The sequence below is a fragment of the Chrysochloris asiatica genome, unplaced genomic scaffold (genome assembly GCF_000296735.1).
Source record: "Chrysochloris asiatica unplaced genomic scaffold, ChrAsi1.0 scaffold00003, whole genome shotgun sequence".
Taxonomy (NCBI): Eukaryota; Metazoa; Chordata; class Mammalia; order Afrosoricida; family Chrysochloridae; genus Chrysochloris; species Chrysochloris asiatica.
The window spans coordinates 28805744-28824287 of NW_006408521.1; the positions used below are offsets into that span (position 1 = coordinate 28805744).

The 18544-nt window shown below is 39.0% G+C and overlaps 1 protein-coding gene across 1 annotated transcript in view; it reads right to left on the bottom strand.

Annotated features, from left to right (window-relative positions):
- The window catches only part of LOC102828454 (chromosome unknown open reading frame, human C10orf76), a 263323-nt gene that overhangs the window by 26462 nt on the left and 218317 nt on the right, over positions 1-18544 (bottom strand). The window contains exon 24 of the mRNA XM_006831279.1: positions 15996-16074. Coding sequence (XP_006831342.1) covers positions 15996-16074 — 79 coding nt within the window. The remainder of the gene's footprint in view (positions 1-15995; positions 16075-18544) is intronic.

Below are 18544 nucleotides of genomic sequence, written 5' to 3' on the forward strand. Positions count from 1 at the left end.
ATGAAATGATATACAATAGAATGAATGTAAAACTAATGTTCTCCCATGTAAACTATCATATAATTCACAATAAAACATTAAAAAAAAAATACTGCCAACTGATGGTCATGGAGGGGATTGCCATCATTGTAATGAAGCAGAGTATATGATTTGTTGAATGTAAAACTGATGATCGGCTCTGTAAACCTTCACTAAATTCACAATAAAAAGTGAAAAATAAAACAGAAAATCAACGGTATTGAAAGGAGTACTGAAGGCACTGGCAAAAAACAAGGCTCCAACAATTAACAGAATATAAATTGAAATGTTTTGATAACATGATGCAACACTGGAGGTGCTCATTCATCTGTGCCAAGAAATTTGGAAGATACCTAACTAGCCAACTGATCAGAAGAGATCCTTATTTGCACCCATATAAGGGTGACCAAATGGAATATGGAAATAATAAAACAATATCATTAATATCAAATGTAAGTAAAATTTTATGCAAGACAATTAAAAAACAGTTGTAGCAGTACATCAACAAGGAGTTTCCAGAAACTCAAGCCCAATTCAGAAGAGGACATGGAAAGAGGGATATCATTCCGAAGATCTTGTGGAAAACAGAATACCAAAGAGATGTTTATGGTGTTTTATGGAATGGAAATTCCTGAATACTTAGTTGTGCTCACGAGGAGCCTGTACATACACCAAGAGACAGTCCTTTGAAGAGAACAATGGGACAATGAATGGTTTAAAATCAGGAAAGGTGGTGTCAGGGTTGTATTCTTTCACCATACTTATTCAATCTCTGTGCTGAGCAAATAACCCAAGCAACTGGAATATATGAAGAAGAACATGGCATAGGGTTGGAGGAAGACTCATCAACAAGCTATATAAGCAGATGACACAACCTTGCTTGCTGGAAGTGAAGAGGACTTAAAATACTTATTGATGAAGATCAAAGAGCACAGCTTTCAGTATGGATTGTACATCAATGTAAAGAAAACAAGAATTTTCACAAATTGACCAATAAATAATATCATGCTAAATGGAGAAAAGATAGAAGTCAAATATTTCACTTTGCCTAGATCCACAATCAGCACTCATGGAAGCAGCAGTCAAGAATTCAAAGGATAAAAAAGAAAAGAAAAGAAAAGAAATCAAAGGATAAAGTACATTTGGCAAATCTGCTGCAAAAGACCTCTTTAAAGTGTTCAAGAGCAAAGATGTCACTTTCAGAACTAAAGTACATCTCACTCAAGACATAGTATTTTCAATCACTTCATAAGCATGTGAAAATTGGATAATGAATAAGGAAAACCTTAGAAGAACTGATCCATTTGAATTGTGGTATTGGTGAAGAATACTGAAAGTACCACGGACTGCAAGAAGAATAAACAAATTTGTCTTGGAAGAAGTGTGGTCAGAATGCTCCTAACAATGAGGAGGGTGAGATTTTGTCTCTTGTATTTTGGACATGTTATCAGAAGGGACCAGTCCTTGGAGAATGACATCATACTTAGTAAAGTGGAGGGTCAGTGAAAAAGAGGAAGACCCCCAATGAAATGCACTAACACAGTGGCAGCAACAATGGGCTCAAACCTAACAACTGTGATCTCTATTGTGCAAAGGGTTGCTATGAGTCAGAACCGTCTTGAAGATGCCTACTAACAACTCCTGTAAGGGTTCCATGTGTCTTATTTGCATTAGCAGTAGGTTGTTTAATGCCCCGGCACAGTCCCATCCACTCATTTTGTGGGAGTCAACAAACCAAGCTATAAGAGCCATATTAAGTAGTTCATTACTGCACTGCAGCACAAAATTTTAAGTCAGGACATCCATTTCCTGTCTTATTACAATTCTGTTGTCATCAAGAAGAAAATTCTGAAACTAAAAGTAGGTACTCATGGCTTCCTTTGGAGGCAAAAATTGAGTCATTTTCAAAACACTTTGGCTAAAACAAAAACAAAAACAAAACCCTGAGAGATGGGAGGAGTCATCACAAAAACTAGGTAGCAAAGTGATTACAAAACTACAAGCCCCACTGAATGAGCATCCCCTCCTCCACTGGTGCTTACAGTGATTTTCTATCCAAGGTAACCAGAATTATCTCTCCAGGGCACAATCATTCCAATAAAATAGTTGGAAATAACAATCCAAAAGGTGGACACAAATTTCTTAGGCTACGGAAAGATGATCTGCCTTTTAAAAGATGACTGTTTCCTCTATATAGTCACCCTGCATATAATTCCATTTTCATCTTGTATATTTCAGGACTAAATCCAATTTTGGAACCAATTTAAGTTGACCAATTCTTCCAGTTCAACCCTGTCTTTCAAGCCTACTACCAAAGGATTCTCTACTGCCCTGAGATTTATTGATCTGACAGGCTGGCTCTACCCTTCAGCAAGGTGGACCGGTTAATAAACCTCACAGTGGGTGATTAGTGAGAGGCCATCAGGTGGCTAAGGGAGTGGTGACAGTGCCTTTCTTTAATTTCCCTGCATAGTTGCACCACTTCCCTAACTTTATTGGTTGAAGCCCTAGATAGCCTTTATGAAGCTCTTGTTTGCACTTCAGATCCAACATGCTCAGGTCTTTACCCTGTGAACACAAGGCATCTAATCACACTAAGAGGCAGCAATGGTAATGGGAGTTAGGGAAACACGATACACAAATATCACATCTTCTTCTTCTTCTCCATATGACTTGTTGCAGATGGGGTACTCTGCCTAGCTTTACTAAAAGACAGATGTCTCTGTTTTCCTCACCTGAGGTTTCTTTCCTTAGAAAAAGACCACATCTCAGAGAAGAAGACAGAAAATGCTGTCTTTGCTTAGAACTGGCAACTTGACTTGGTCTCTGTCCCCTCACCAGCCCTCAGTTATCCTTCTCTAAAAGACATAATTCTTTAATAGAAATCCATCTGTGCACAATCTACAGTTTGCTTTCTAGCTGGAGTCTTTTTTTTTTTATTTCCTTCAGAATGTTGATGGAAAATTTCCATTATCTTTTTTCTTTTTTTTAGTTTCTATTGTGAATTATTTGTTAGTTTACATGAGAGAACATTATCTTTACATTCAATCTACAGTATTTCATTTCACTGCAATGATTATGATACCCTGCATGCATCATCAACTAATCAAAGTGTACACCCTGCACGCCTGCCCCCGGCCACCAGCACACAGCCCTTTTCCCTCCCTGAGTCCAGAGTCCCAGGCCACTCCTTCTCTCCACGATATTGTCTCTGCCTCCATCCTGGGCATCACTGCTTCCCTGGACAGGGTCCCGCACTTCACTTTTCTCCCTTAATGGTTCCAAGGATCTCTGCGCCTGGACTGCAAAATCAATCACTCCCCTCCTTTGTTACAAAACATCTACCTTTTCAACACTCACTGTCAGACCTGATAGCAATCATTCCCTATTGAACCACAGGAGTCTTATCCCCATTACCTTTATCAGCCCCATCCAGAAAGGTTGGAAACAACTCAGTGGAGATTCTACCTTTCCCCGTACCCTCTGGAACTAGGTTCCCTTTGAAAACTTGTAAGCCAGTCACTTCTTGCCTTTGTATCCACCCCATTTTGGGTAGCCAATGTCTAAGTTCAAGCTGGGGTCTTTCTTAAAAAATAAGAACATACATTGTTTCATAGTTCTGGAGGCCAAAAGTCCAAATCAACATGTATGCCAGGTCTTGCTCCCTCTAGAGGGAAAATTCATTCTTTTCACTCCCAGCTTCTTATAACCCCAGTCATCCCTTGCCTTTGAGCTGCATCGTAACTCCCTTGTTATTAGGCCTTCTTCCCCCTGTCTTCTTTCCTCTCTTAAATGAAGACACACATAGGGCAAGGTCTGGGAAGGTTCCCAATGTAGAGTCCCATGTTCCAAAAAAGGATGCATTATCCACCCACAGGTATCAATCAATGTCTTTCACCAACCAGGAAGCCTGGGTGGGTCATTTTTAAGATTTCAATATCTTTTGAGCAAGATCACCGTGAAAAGTCAAAATGCTACCATGATGTTTAATAAAAACATTTCTAACGAGCACAGCTTAAAATAATTAAGTTTAAATAGCATATTGCAGGTTTCTGATATTAAAGTGGTGGCGAATCATGGTCTACATATCTTAGAGGGTTTTAAGTTACCTCCTAGGCAAGAAGTCACAGTGGAAATAAAACACAGTTCCCAAAGACCTATTTGGAAGAAAGGTATGACTACGAAACAAACTGAAAAGGGAAGTTCTACCTGTATTCTCTAATCTAATAACTGAGGCAAAGGCTCTTTCTTTGGCTAAACCAAGAAAGCCAAGACTGTTGTCTCCTGTAACTTCTTCAAAAGCTGACGACTACATTGACTTTTTCTCTCCACTGCCAATAAAGCTTCATAGTTGCCTGACTGAGGAAGACCAGAACTTTATTTGATGGGCATTTCAGAATTCATATCTACTTGGAGAAAATGCTGACAGTGGCAGAGATGAACAAGCTGATCTCTTATCTACCAGTGACCTCTGCACTCATCCAGGTTGGCTCTGGGACATTTAATTTGAGAGTCTTCTTGGGTTGTATCTTTTTCTTTTCAAATACAAAATAGAAGTATTACTTGCAAGCTCTCTAGGACCCTGTTCAGTATTTTCTTTACTCTCTCTGTTGCCAGCTCTGGAGGGGTAATTCCTGAGGGTTCTTATCCTCTATTGAATGGCTCCCTCCAATCCAGAACCGTTTCCATCCTCTAGGAATTAGACATGCTAGCTTCACTCTCCCCTTTTCTCTCTTCACCCTCCTACCCTTATCTTTTCCTTCTGAATGCCTGACAAGCTCAGATTGTCACACATGCCACGAGCCTGATGAAAGAAAAAAGCTGAGACTCTGAAGTCAGATAGACCTAGGTTCACATTATGGCCTTACCATAAATAGCTGTGACATTAAACAAATTAGCCTCTTCAGCATCCTTACTTATAAAATGTGAGTAACTACATCCACTTTAAATAGTTTTTATACAAATTAATAAACAACCCATATAAAAGTGCCCAGTACATAGTAGGTATTCAATAACTACTAGCTGTTCTTTTCCTTTTTATTTGTTTATGTCTATTTTAAATCCAAGACACCTTCTCTCCTACCTTGGTCTTTAGTAGCACAGTTTACCTCCTAGTTTCGGTAAGAGTGGCCATCCTACAGCTGATCCTCTTATGTGTACCTTTTCAATATGTCTTTTATTACCTTAAGGTGATTTCTGAGGAGAAGCAGCTTGGAGGAAAATCCTTTCCCTCTGACTTTGTGCCTTTCCTGTTTTAGTGAACCCAGAGAACAAACAACTCATACTAAACCTTTTCTCTGCCAAACAACACAAATGAAATGCCAGATCCTAAACAAAGGCAAAGAGAAAGGCAGAGCCAGGCAGTCAATGCTTGTGTCACATGTTCATACTCAGTAAGAGTTCCCACAGCAACCATCACTCATGGCTACAAAGAGAGAAGCAGTGCAAAACTATAGGTTGTTGAGGAAAAACATGATGTCAAGTACAGGAAACTGAGTTATAGCTATCGTGGGAGTCTTAAACACTCCAGCATGTCTTCAAGGGAAAAACAAAACAAAACACTCCAGCATGTCTTTGCCAATGCAGTCTTGCATGATGGTGGTTAGGGTCCAATCCTAACATAAGAAAACATCCCAGAGCTCTCAGAGTGAGCTGCTCAGAAGCTTCAATTGTCTTGTTTGAGATTCATGGCTGCCTTGGGGAGATCTTTTATACACATGGTGAAAGTCAACCACACTAACCCCCTAGTCAGGAAACTCTGCTGTGCAGTTTTACAGCGCTCTTCTCCTAGGCTTCCTCAGCACCAGGCTCCTCAGTGAGAGCTGACTCCTACATTTGCAAAAATTCTGAGAGTCAGTTAATTCCTTCACATTGGCAGCAGTATTAACACTGTTGAAAATGGCAGACACTACAAACCAGTCTGCGCCTTTCCATCACCTGCTCCAGTTGGTAAACATTTACTACATACCACTGGCCAACAATCCTAAAGCTGAAGTATCAGGCTTGGTTTTCCTCATAAGCCCTGGAGCGCTTAGGACATTTCCCCAAGATCCCTATGCTTCCTCCTAGATATCTCAAGTAATGGTGCCAGCACACATTGGGATTTCCTCTTACTAGTATCTGCTCCTTTTTGGGAAATAAAGTAAGAAGGTTTCACTAGCATTTCTATACACCCAGCAGTCAATTGTAGTGGCTCTTATTTTAAGATCATGTGGGAGAAAAAAGATTTAGAAAGATTATTAATACATGGAAATTAACCTTCACTCATTCAGATGTGAAATATTTGTTGTTTGTTTCCCTAATTTACTGTATTCTACTTCCACCAATGATTGATATCCTCCTTTGTCATAATGTTTTTTAAAATTTATTTTGAACTGAGTGAAGGTTTGCAGAAAAGCTCATCAGTTTTTCATTAAACAAATCATACATTTTGTTTCATTTCAATGACTGCAATTCCCTCCATGTAACAATAATTATCTCACGTCCTCCCTGTAGTGCCTATTTCCATTCCATATTCCTTCCCAAACGTTCTGAATTTAGTCCTTAGGTAAATGGTGACCTTTTGATTTCAAATGATTGACTATTTCATGGTGAGCTCTGGTAGTGTGGTTACGAATCGGGCTGCTAACCTCAAGGTCAGCAGTTCGAAACTACAAGCTGTTTCGCGGGAGAGAAATGAATCTTTCTGCTCCTGTAAAGATTTGCAGCCTTGGAAACCCTGTGCAGGGTCACTATGAGTCGGAACCAACTCCACGGTACTTAACAACAATAACACCAACATACTTTATTAGTGGTGTTCTTCCACCTATATCTACTCTACTGCCTGATTGAAAATTGGGCCACGAGGGTGAGTTCCTTTTCAGACCTGAAGGGTAATCAAGAGCCATAATCTCAGGTTCCTCCCATCTCTTTCTGACTAATAAGCCTGGTCCTTTGTTTTTTTTTGAAAATAACTTTGAGTTTTGTTCCACATTTTCTCCAACTTTGTCCAGGTGTCCAGGACCTTCTAATGTGATCCCTTTCAGAGCAGTATTAGTGGTAGCATCTAGTTCTTCAGGTCTCAGAGTTGTGGGGACTGATGTTTACATGTTCCATTAGTTAATTGGACTAACTGATTTCAAACATATTCAAGTCTTCTTTCTCTTCTTTCCTCTGCACATGGAGAGACTAATAATTGAACATTAGATGGTCGTTCAGAGCTCTTAAAATCCCAGACACTACTCACTAAGGAAAGGTTGTAGAGCATTATCATTGTGGATTATGTTATGCCAACTGAGTATGGTGTCCCCTGAGAATATACTCTTGAGCCCCCGGGCCCAGCAACCCATTGCCTTAAGATGTTGGATAATATCTTAAGACCTTTTCATCATTTTGCTTGCTATATGCTTCACCTCATTCACAGGTGTGTTTGCAGCAAAGGCAAATATCTAGAATGCTAACTTTCAATCTCTTGATGTGTGTCATCACAAAGAGCATATGCTCTTGCCATCCTTGGTGAGTAGAGGTTCATAGTCAGGAATTACTTTACTTAGGAAATAAAGACATTTTCCCACATATATCAAGTATTGTAAAACAATTTATTGATGTTATTGTTAAGTGCCATTGAGACGGTGCCAACTCATAGCAACTTTGTATAGGGTTTTCAAGAAGTGGCTGGTGGGTTGGAACCACTGACTTTGTGGTTATCAGTACAGTGCTTATCCTACAGCACTACACCAAGACATTTGTACATTTTTACTATTTCTTAGTTGGCTTTTACCAGCCCCACTGTAGGGTAAGAGCTTTGGGTTTATATATAGGAAGAATGTAGCACAAGAAATAAATTTCAAGCCAGTAAGTAATGGTTCTCAGTCTCTTTGACTGATTGGTTTACTTTTCTTTTTTTTTTTTAAACTTTTATTGTTAAATGAGTGATACCTTACATGGGAGAACATTGGTTTGACACGCATCCTATTGTATTTTGTTTCACTGCAATGATTACAATCTCGTCCATTTATCATCGTTTAACAGTATTTGCTTCTAGTCTCTTGTTTTTTGATGTACACAAAAACACTCAGGAATATATAATCATTTAAACAAACAAAGGGCACATTCTGTAAGCCTGCCTCCTGGCCGACAGCACACAGCCTTTCTCTTTCCATGAGTCTTAGAGTCCTCAGCTGCTCTGTCTCTCCATACCATCATCTTTGCCTCAATCTCAGGTGTCACTGCTGAAGACATCTCTTGTAATATAAATTATTATACAGGCCTCCTATGAATTAAAAAATTTAAAGCTCCACTAAAAGTGGAGATTTAAAAAAATGGTGAGAGTTAAAACCTGATCAAAATTCTTAATGTAGAAATTTATGAATCTGTTTACACTGCTCTGTGGTTCTTTGAGATATGGGGTGCCAGCAAACGAGGCCACCTTTCTTGCCAGAATGTACATCCAGAAATTTTCAACAAGCTCTTGGGTCCTTACGTGAAAGAAAGACCAGTTTCAAGGCAAGTTTTTCCCATTAGGCCTCATCACATGCCTGCCCTTGAGAGCCTGCCTCATAGCAGGCCCCTGATAAGTACCTGCAAACTGAATCCAAGGTAGTATAATTGGGATAGAGATGAGAGTCAGTGTACTAAGGAACATGGTGACAACTTATATGAATGAATAGATTCATAAGTCATCTAATCTCTGGTGCACTGTGATGCAGGACCTTTAAGAACTCTATGCCTATACCATCCTCCTCTTTCAAGGCCCAATTTAATTTTCCCCTTCACATGACCTTTTAAAAATTTTTCTTTAATCAATTACAGTTTAATTTCTGTCATTCCAAAATTCTGTTGTTGTTAGGTATCACTGAGTTCGATCTGACTCACAGTGACTCTCTGTATAAACACCAGGCAGAACGAAACACTGAATCATTCTTAAAATTGTTGCTATGTTTGAACCCACTGTTGAAGCCACTAAATCAGTCTAACTTATTTTGAGGGTCATCTTCTTTTTTTGCAGACCCTCTACTTTACCAAGCATGATGTCTTTCTCCAGGAACTGGTCCTCTTGATAACACATTCAAAGTATGTGAGATGAAGTCTAGCCATCCTAGCTTCTAAGGTACATTTAAACTATATTTCTTTCCACACAGATTTGTTCATTCTTCTGGCAGTCCATGGTGTAGTCAATATTTTTCATCAACATTATAATTCAAAGGCATTGATTCTTTGGTCTTACTTATTGTCCAACTTTCACATGCATATGAGGCAACTGAAAATACCATGGCTTGGATCAGGGTAGCCTTAATCCTTAAAGTGATTTGCTTTTTAACCCTTTAAAGAGGTCTTTGGCAGCAGACTGGTTCAATGCACTACATCATTGGATTTCTAGACTGCTGTTTTCCGTGAGCATTGATTGTGGATGCAAGTAAAATGAAATCCTCATCACTTCAATATTTTCTATGTTTATTATGATATTGCTTATTGGTCCACTTGTGAAAGTACATACTGTAAAAGTAAAACTAATATTTATTGAAAGTCCATAGGTGGTCTGGACTAGGAAGACATCCAAATTGAGAGTGAAGATAGTAATTCCACTGGACAAAGAAGAGTATATTCCTGGTACAGTTTAAGCAGGAAGTGAAAATTGAAAAATCATAATTGGCTGCAAGATAATCAGGGGAGTCAAAGGTAGGATTTTTAAGAGTGGGGATTCAACAGGGATAGATAAAATAAACATATATGTGGGATTACATGATTAGTTTCGATCCATAGCAACCCTGTATAGGATTTCCAAGGAATGGCTGGTGAGCTTGAATCACCGACCTTGTGGTTCAAATGACTTTGCAGTCTAGTGTCATATGACCTTTTGAGACCACCATAATCTACAGAGATCTATCTCTCAAAGGAAGTCACTAGATCCTGTTGTTAGTACTAGTTGGTTGATGATAATTAGTTGCCTAAAGTCTTTGCTTGCAGTGTTCCATTCCTTGAAAGCACAGACCCTCAAATGCCTAGCATAGTCTGAGACACAGAAGAGATACTGAATGCTAAAACACTTATATTTATTCTTCAACTGAGGGCTGAAGAAAACAAGAGCAGGCCAATCATTTATTTGTTCTCCAAGACTGAATGGTTATGAAGACGAAGGCAAGCTTAGGGAATCAGGTGTTCAGGAAAGATCTGCTTTGACACGTAAACTGTTATTGTGTACTTCAGATACTCAGGGCTCTAGAGAATCTTCTGTAAAAGTCTGCTGTGAAGTCCTCTCCTGCCTACAAGGGCAATTAGAACTGATATAAATCAATACTTCATAGTATTTGTAAACCAAAAACAAGCAATTCTGATAGCTTTGGGGAAAGTATGCGATTCTATTCAAAGTAGCTCCATCAGTGGATATTTCATACACACAAAAAAAATTAAGTCAAAGATTGGTTAAAAATTGTATGAGAGATGGACCCTTTTCCAGAGTAAAATACCCAAATATGCTTAATTTTACAAACAATTTCAGAGTATGCACCAAGTCTCTAAAAGTCTATTCTTGAATTTTACAAACTTGAATTTTACAACCTTGAAAGTTCAAGGTAGACCCTCGAGTGTGGACCCATCCTTAATGTAACATAGTTAATAATAAGAAAAAGAGTTTTTACTAATCTGAAAAGTAGGACCAGGAGGGGAGGGAGTACAAAAGCATTTGGGATAGACAGGGGAGGAGGAGACCCTCCAGAACTCTTGCCTTTTCTGAAGGAAGCAAAACCTCATCAACATAAAAAGTCCTCAAAGGTTCAGGACCCCAGCATTAACCTGCGGTTGGTTAAGAGTTACTTTCAAATATCTTTTTTTAGCCCCAGTGTTCCTCTGCTCCTTGGCAATCTTCACATGACTTCCATCTTTTCCTACCCACTTCACCCCTCATTTGTGCTTGCTTGCTTTTGTGTCTGATCTTTATTTTGTAACTCAGAATTTATTATTTAGGACACATCTATACTGAGATGGCCTCATTAACATAACAAAGACTGACCTGCCTCCAAATAGGATTATACCCACAAGTGTTGGTGGTTATGTGCCATGGAGTCCCTTCAGACTCACAGTGACCCTATATAGGATTTCTGAGGCTGTAAATCTCTATGGGAATAGAAAGGCGCAGAGCAACTGTCAGATTCGAACTACTGACTTTACAGTTAGCAGCCCAGCTGATAATCCACTACCCTAACAGGACGCCTCACCCACAAGTATAGGGGTTAGAATTCCAACACATATTTTGAGGACACACAACTCCAGGTTGTGGGACACAGTTATTTTTCTGCGGAAATGATTAATGGTAGGGGAAGGGTTGGAGACCAGAATTTCGGAAAGTTTAGAAAAGTGATGTGCTAATGTGGCACTATTTGGGGTCCTCCTTAAAAGAAGAGTCAGAATTGACTCAGTGGCAGTGAGTTTTGTTTTGGATTTTTAAAAGAAAATGAATTTTAAAAGATACATTAAAGACAAGTCAAATCTAGTAGGGGATAAACTGGGGGTAGTTTCACAGTTCTTGGGGAAAAGCAAGTTGCATTTTCTTCATAATCTTATTTATAGAGATAAGTCAAATTAAAAAAACAGGTAAAAATGAACAACTTTCACAATGAATCCTAGGCAAATAGGATATTTGCATATATACTACAAAAATGCATGCAGTTTATGTATAAGTAGAAGTTTTGTAACAAAAAATAGTTCATCTTACAGTCCAGGAACAGAGAACCCTAGGACCATCAAAGGAGAAGAGCAGGAGCAGCATGTGGGACCCTATCCAGTGAAGCAGAGACACCAGAGATGGAGACAGAGAGAGCAGCTGAGGACTCTAGACTCATCGAAAGAGAAAGGCTGTGTGCTGGCAGCCAGGAGGCAGGCTTGCAGAATGTGCCCTTCAGTTGTTTAAATGATTATATATTCCTGAGAGCTTTTTGTGTATATAAAACACACACACACAAAAAAACAGAGGGAATAGAAGCAAATACTGTTGAATGATGATGCACAGAGACTGCAATCATTGCAATCAAACAATGAGTGTAAGACTGATGTTCCCCCATGTAAACTAGTCACTCAATTCACAATAAAAACTTTTAAAATAAAAAAGCTTACAAGTGGCCATCTAAGGTACTACTATTGGTCTCTCCTTGTCCAGAAGAAAGAAGAATGTTGAAAATCGAAGATACATGGAAACAACTAGTTTAATGGAGTAATGGACTGCATGAACATCAGTCTCCAGAACACTAAGACCAGAAGAATTAGATGATGCCAAGCTACCACTACCAACAGCTCTGAAAGAGATCGCATTACTAGGTCCTGGAGAGAGTGGGAGAAAAATGTGGAGTAAAATCATAATAAATACCAAGCTTGTTGGTCAGATAGAGACCCTGGATATACAACCCCTAGTCATCCTTCAGGTCTGGAACTGAACTTAGACCTGCAGCTCAATTTTCAGCCAGCAGATTAACAACAATGAGGGGAAGAGTAATACTACTGAGGTAGGCACACCTTAGAGTAATCAAGTATTTAAGATCAAAAGGGCAGCATTTATTCAGGGACAACATTCAGAAGAGTTGGGAAAGAAGGAAGAATGGAAACAAGGGACACAGGAGGAAGCAGAATACGTGATAGTTCATTGAGGGAATTGCAATCAGTGAAATAAAACAAAATGTGTATGAATTGTAGAATTGTATCATGTAAAACTGATAATCTGTAAACTTCATCCAAGTCACAATAAAAAGTTAAGAGGAAAAAAAAAAAATGCATGCAATTTAGTATAGAAAATGAATGACCATTCTGTCACGATGATGGTATTAACTGATTAAAATGTTTTGTCTGTCATGAAGCCAGTGAGAGTTTAACAGACAAATGGTATCCATCTTCTGGATATCTGAAAAGAAACCCCAGTGTGAGACACTGGACTTTGTTTAACAAGTAATAATGGGTTTACAAGTATTTCCTTGAGATAACTCACATAGAGGTTGGAATGTATCTGAGATTGCTAGACTGAAGAATTTACAAATTTCTTGCCAAAAGAAAATGGCAGGCTGGGCAGGGAGACCTTATCAAGCATCTGTTCTGTCAGCTAAATTACTAAGTGAAATAAACTCCTATTGAAGAAGGCCTTTAGGTATTAAGCATACTTTAGAACTACTCGGGGATTAAATTTCTGATTTTTTCCCCCTACTTAGACTGGTGCTAACCACTGCAGGGCCCTAGTGCATCCTAAAGCCAGCTCTTTGGGAAGCTGTGAACACTCTTAATATTAAGTGACATTAGCATTAATGTTTGTAAGTGAAGGGAGAGAAGTGCTCCAACACATGTTGGAGATTAACAAGGAAGTCAGATACCTCTAATCAGAGTGTTCTGAGAATAAAACCAAGTGCACCGAATGCTGTTATTTAACACCCTTTCAGAGTCAGTTAGGGAAGAGAAGCAGCAACTATGTTGAGGGCAGTTTTGAAAAGGATCCCAGAACAGTGTCAAACCCCCTTCACCCACCTACCCCCAATGAACAAGACTGTTAAGAAAGGCAATGACTGTATAAAAACTCCAGGAGAGCATGGGCTAGACTGAGATTATCCAGTACTGATCCCCAGTACCCAGCATCATATCTTGTGTAAAGCAGGTACACAATCATTTATTAACGAATGAATGAGCAAGCATAAGGACACTAACTCATTGAGAATTGCTATCCCTTCCTCAATCTTGTATAAGGATGAGCGCTCTTTGACAGGGAGCTTAAAAGCACAGAGTGGCCACCTAAGGTGCAACTATTGATCTCTCCCTATTCAGAGAAACAAAAGTAATGAAAATTGAAAATGCTTAGAAACAATTAGTACAATGGACTAATGGAGCACATGGACATCAGTCTCCACAACCCTGAGACCTGAAGAACTACCAACGACTCTGAAAAGATCATCTTAGAAAGTCCTGAGTGGGAAAAAAATGTAGAAAAAAATTCAAACTCATCAGGAAGATCAGGCTTACTGGTCAGATAGAGACTGGTAGAACCCTGAGACTATAGTCCTTGGTCAACTGAACTCACACCCCCATGCCTCAATGTCCAGCCAAGCAATAAATAGATGTATAGGGGGAAAACAATACCACCGAGGCATGCACACCACAGAATGATCAACCATTTGAGAGCAAAAGGACAGCATTTACCCTAGGACAAAATTCAGAAGGATTAGGAAAGTAGGAGGAATGGAAACAAGAAACATAGGGAAGAAATGGGATAAGTGATGCTACATGGAGGAAACTGCAATCAGTGAGATGAAATGAAGTGAATGATATGTTGATTGTAAAAATGATGATCTGTTCTGTAAACTTTCACTTAATTCACAATAAAAAGTTGGGAGAGAAAAAAAAAAAGGATGAGTGCTCTTCCTCTCCATTGAAATCGTCCCATCTTTGGCTTGTGAACTCTTTTATCACTTCATTTAACTTTGAAAGGACTTGGAGGAGGGTGAGGACATGTGCTTGCTAATCATCCTTTCCCAGATTGCCTCATGCACCAGAATGGATTTTTATTATTGGTTTGTGGTTGCTACTGCTGGAGAATGATTTCAGCCTGACCTTCCCAAGCTGCTGGGGGATAAATACTGCACGTGGCTGACAGGGAAAATGTGTCTTCTTTTTTTTCTAAGCTTTTAGGCTAACTAGAGCTCACTGTGGTAGGAATGTCACCTTTCTTTCATGATGCAAAACTCAAGATACTGAATTCTTTTTGTATAAAAATTACATAGTAAAATTGATCTGAACTGGGCCACCAGGCCAAAAGCAATGTCACCTAGAACCTCACAGAAAACAGTGGCATCAAAGAACAGGACTCAAGACTGCTCCATAAGCAGAAGAGCAGGAAAGTAAATGAAAACCACTTATAAAAGCATTTCTAAATGTGAAAATGCATTCTCACAGCTGGCCTCACAACAGAGAACAAATATGTCACAAAGGGAACAACTGACAGAATAATAGAGTCCTATCCATCTGGCTGAGGAAAGAGCCACTGGTGGGAATACTGAGAAGCTTGTCTGTTCGGCAAAAGGCTTGGTGCCTCATTGGCCAAGCTGGATAGCTTTTAGGAACATTGGAACACATGGTCACACCATAGCTGGCTGGATGTCTGTGCCAGCAAGAGGCTCAGAGAAGGGTCACAATGAAACTCAGTGGCAAAAAAAAAAAAAAAAAAAAAAAGGGAGCAGAGCATATGTGGTCTCCTTACTGGCTTGGAATCTATGTTTGTGCTTTCAACTCATGAATACTCTGGCCCCTCCAACATGAGAACAGGATGAGAAGGGACGGGGACTGTGTGAACTGAATGCTTCATTTTGTGCTTTTGAAAACAGGATTGAGAGTCTCATTCTGAAATAGTAAGTTCAACCCCATGCCATGTTAAAGTCCCATTTGCACTTTTATACAATGAAGAGAGAGCCAAGTGTAGGCGCTTTGGGAGAAATCAGGCCAGACTCAGGAAAACAAACACCACTATATCTGCATCTCCAAATCAATCCTTACCACAGAAAAACCTTCTCAGAAAGAACTGCTCAAGGCAAAGGGAATTCAGTTACTAGAGAAAATCTGTCCCAATGAGGGTTCATGCTTTAAACGGAGCCAAACTGCCTAAAATTTAGCTGAATTCACTGTTTTTCTAATAGGCAGTTTCATTCATTTCAAAGTTTTCATTTCTTATTTCAAAAATCAAAATGACTTTCTGACTGAGAGATGCCTTATTATCTATCCACTCTAAAATAAGAGTTTACCAAATTTTCACCCACACAGCCTCTATATAATTCAGTGAGCCATCAGGTGGCAGAGAAGTAGAGGCCATCACTCTCTACCTAACGCACCAGCACCAGCCAATCCTTACTAGTCTTTCCAGCTGTCTGACTTCTGCCACCCCTCTGAAGTCTCAGTCACAGAATCTCAGTGCCATCAGAGAGAAGGCAGCTGCTTAATCCTAGTCACACACGAGGGTCATTCTAAGGAGCATAGTGGCTTACCTGTTCCTCTGATAGTTGGGATATGTGATTCACAGCAGCATAGGACTCAATTTTGGGGTTAAAGTGGTTGATGATGGCTCTGAAACAAAGAATTAACATTAATAAAGCAACAGTCAGAAGAAGACACAATCTGTTAAAAAAAAGATCGATTACTGTCTGGTTTAGAGAACTGGAGCATGGGAATGAACGGTAGAGGGTAAATGTCCTCTTATTGAATGTGAGGAGTTCACAAATGGGGGTGAATTGATAACTGCAGTGGACAGGGTTTCATAATTTATCAGAGAACAGAATCAAGTATTTCTGCTCTAAAAATAAACTAAGGGGGAAACACATCCCAAACAGAACAGAAAAACACATCCCAAACCAAGAGTCCTTTAGACACAAATCAAGACCCAGGACATCAGGGGGCTAACCACTAGGGGGCCCTGGTGCTTCAATCAGAAAGAAAAGCCGTTTCCTCTGCTGACTTGGGTGAACAGGGCACTCAGTAAAGCTGAGCCAAATGTAAATGCAATAGTATCTGAAGAAGCTGAACCTCATCAAAGCCTAGAACCAATCCTCATATTTGTTAGTACATATGTTTCAAGCCAAAACTTTATTTTCAGTCACTCAAATCAAAACCTAAGTGTCATTTTAAACACTCCTTCTCTACCACTCCCTCACATCCAAGGCCAGCAAGTCATAAATCATATCTACCTGTTAAACTTCTCTGAAACCGGAAATAAATTTCTCTGAAATCAATGCCTTAGTATATAGGTCTTTGTCATTTCTTTGTGGCACTGTAGGATCAGCAGTGCACTGTAAACCATAATGTCGGCAGTTCAAACCCACCAGCTGCTCCTCAGAAACCCCTTTCAGGGTCAATATGAGTCAGAACCAACTCAACGGCAACAGTAGAGCAGAAAAAGCACAGGTGTTACAATTAAACAATTAGGTGTGCAAGAGTCCATAACTGATATAAAGAAATGATTGAATAAATGAATAAATAGGGAGAAGAGACAAATATTTCATACAAAAGAATTTCAAATAATGTGTATAGATAGATACTCCACACCTGATAGGAGGTGAAGTTTAATTTCCACTTCTCTCCACCCCACCGAGGGGGGGGATAGAGCTAATGATTTATTTACAAATAGAACAGCAAAATAAGAAAAACAGTAACTGTACAAGAAAGCTAGAAACTACTACCTTAAGTGATGATGGTTTACCTCACCAGGTTTACCTCATTATGTAGATATCATGTAACTTCTGGCATGATCTGAGGAGAGCACTTTACCTTTGTTGCTTTCTTTCCAAAACCCTATTAGCTCCAGTCTTACCATGAGAAAAACATCTGACAAACCCAGATTTGAAAGTAATCTACAGGATACCTGACCAGTATTCCTCAAGACTATCAAGGTCATGAAAAACAAGAGAAGGCAGAGAAACTGTTACAGACAGAGGCCACTGGGGAAACATGACAAGTAAATGCAACATGCCACCCTAATGGATTTCCTGGAGGTGTCGTGTGTGAGGTAAGAGGCCGAGGCATAAGGAAAACAGTCCAAGATTTGTTGTTCTCTCTTCAGACTTTTTTGGAAGGAAATCTGGATAAAATCTAGAGTTTAGGCAATAAGAATGTATCAATGCCAATTTCTTAGTTTTGACAACTGCATCACGAGAAGAGAGAAAATTGGATGAGGAGATATAGGGGAATTCTGTGTACTACCTTTTCAACTTTCCTGTAAATCTGAAATTGTTGTTCTTGTTAAGTGCCATCAAGTTGGTTCTGACTCATAGGAACCCACATAGAGTTTCTGAGAAGTGGATGGTGGGTCTGAACCACTGACCCTATGGCTCACAGTTCTGGACTGCACCACAAGTTTATCTATCAAAATGTGTATGTAAGCACATGAAAGGAACCAGTATTTTCTTTAAATATATAAAGACAATAAAGAACTATAGAACCATTTAAGGTAATATAAATATAAGCCAGAAATGTAGACTACAGAACCAGAGAATTATAGAACCATTTAGGCAATACATATATGACAGAAATATAAACAAAAACAAAATAATAATAAACAAAAAAATCCCAAATAATGATGGTTTGGAATCCTGATTTGGCCACTTGCTATTCTGAATGATCTTTAGATCATTCATAGAGCACCTACCTCAGATTTGGTTCAGTGTCTGGGAACAGTACATTGTAGGCATATTTTAAATGCTTGTTGAAAGAATGACTAAAACTTAACAGAATTCTTACAATTATATAATACAGCAATGTCAAACATCTAGCACAGATAGTTGGTGCCTAATTAATATTCAATGAATGAATGAATAAATACATAAGGACAGAAATGAATAAAATAAATAAGTAGCAAAAAGAGAATTCTGGAACTTACTATTCCAGTAAATTAAGGTTGTGGATTGGTCTAAATCCAAAGTGGAAAAGAATTTTGTCATCAAGTGGCCAAATATTTTTCTCATTTAGAAAGTTAGGACAATGGCAGGGATGACATAATCCAGGAGCAGAATGGAAAACCAATAGTCTAAAAATTCAGTTATAA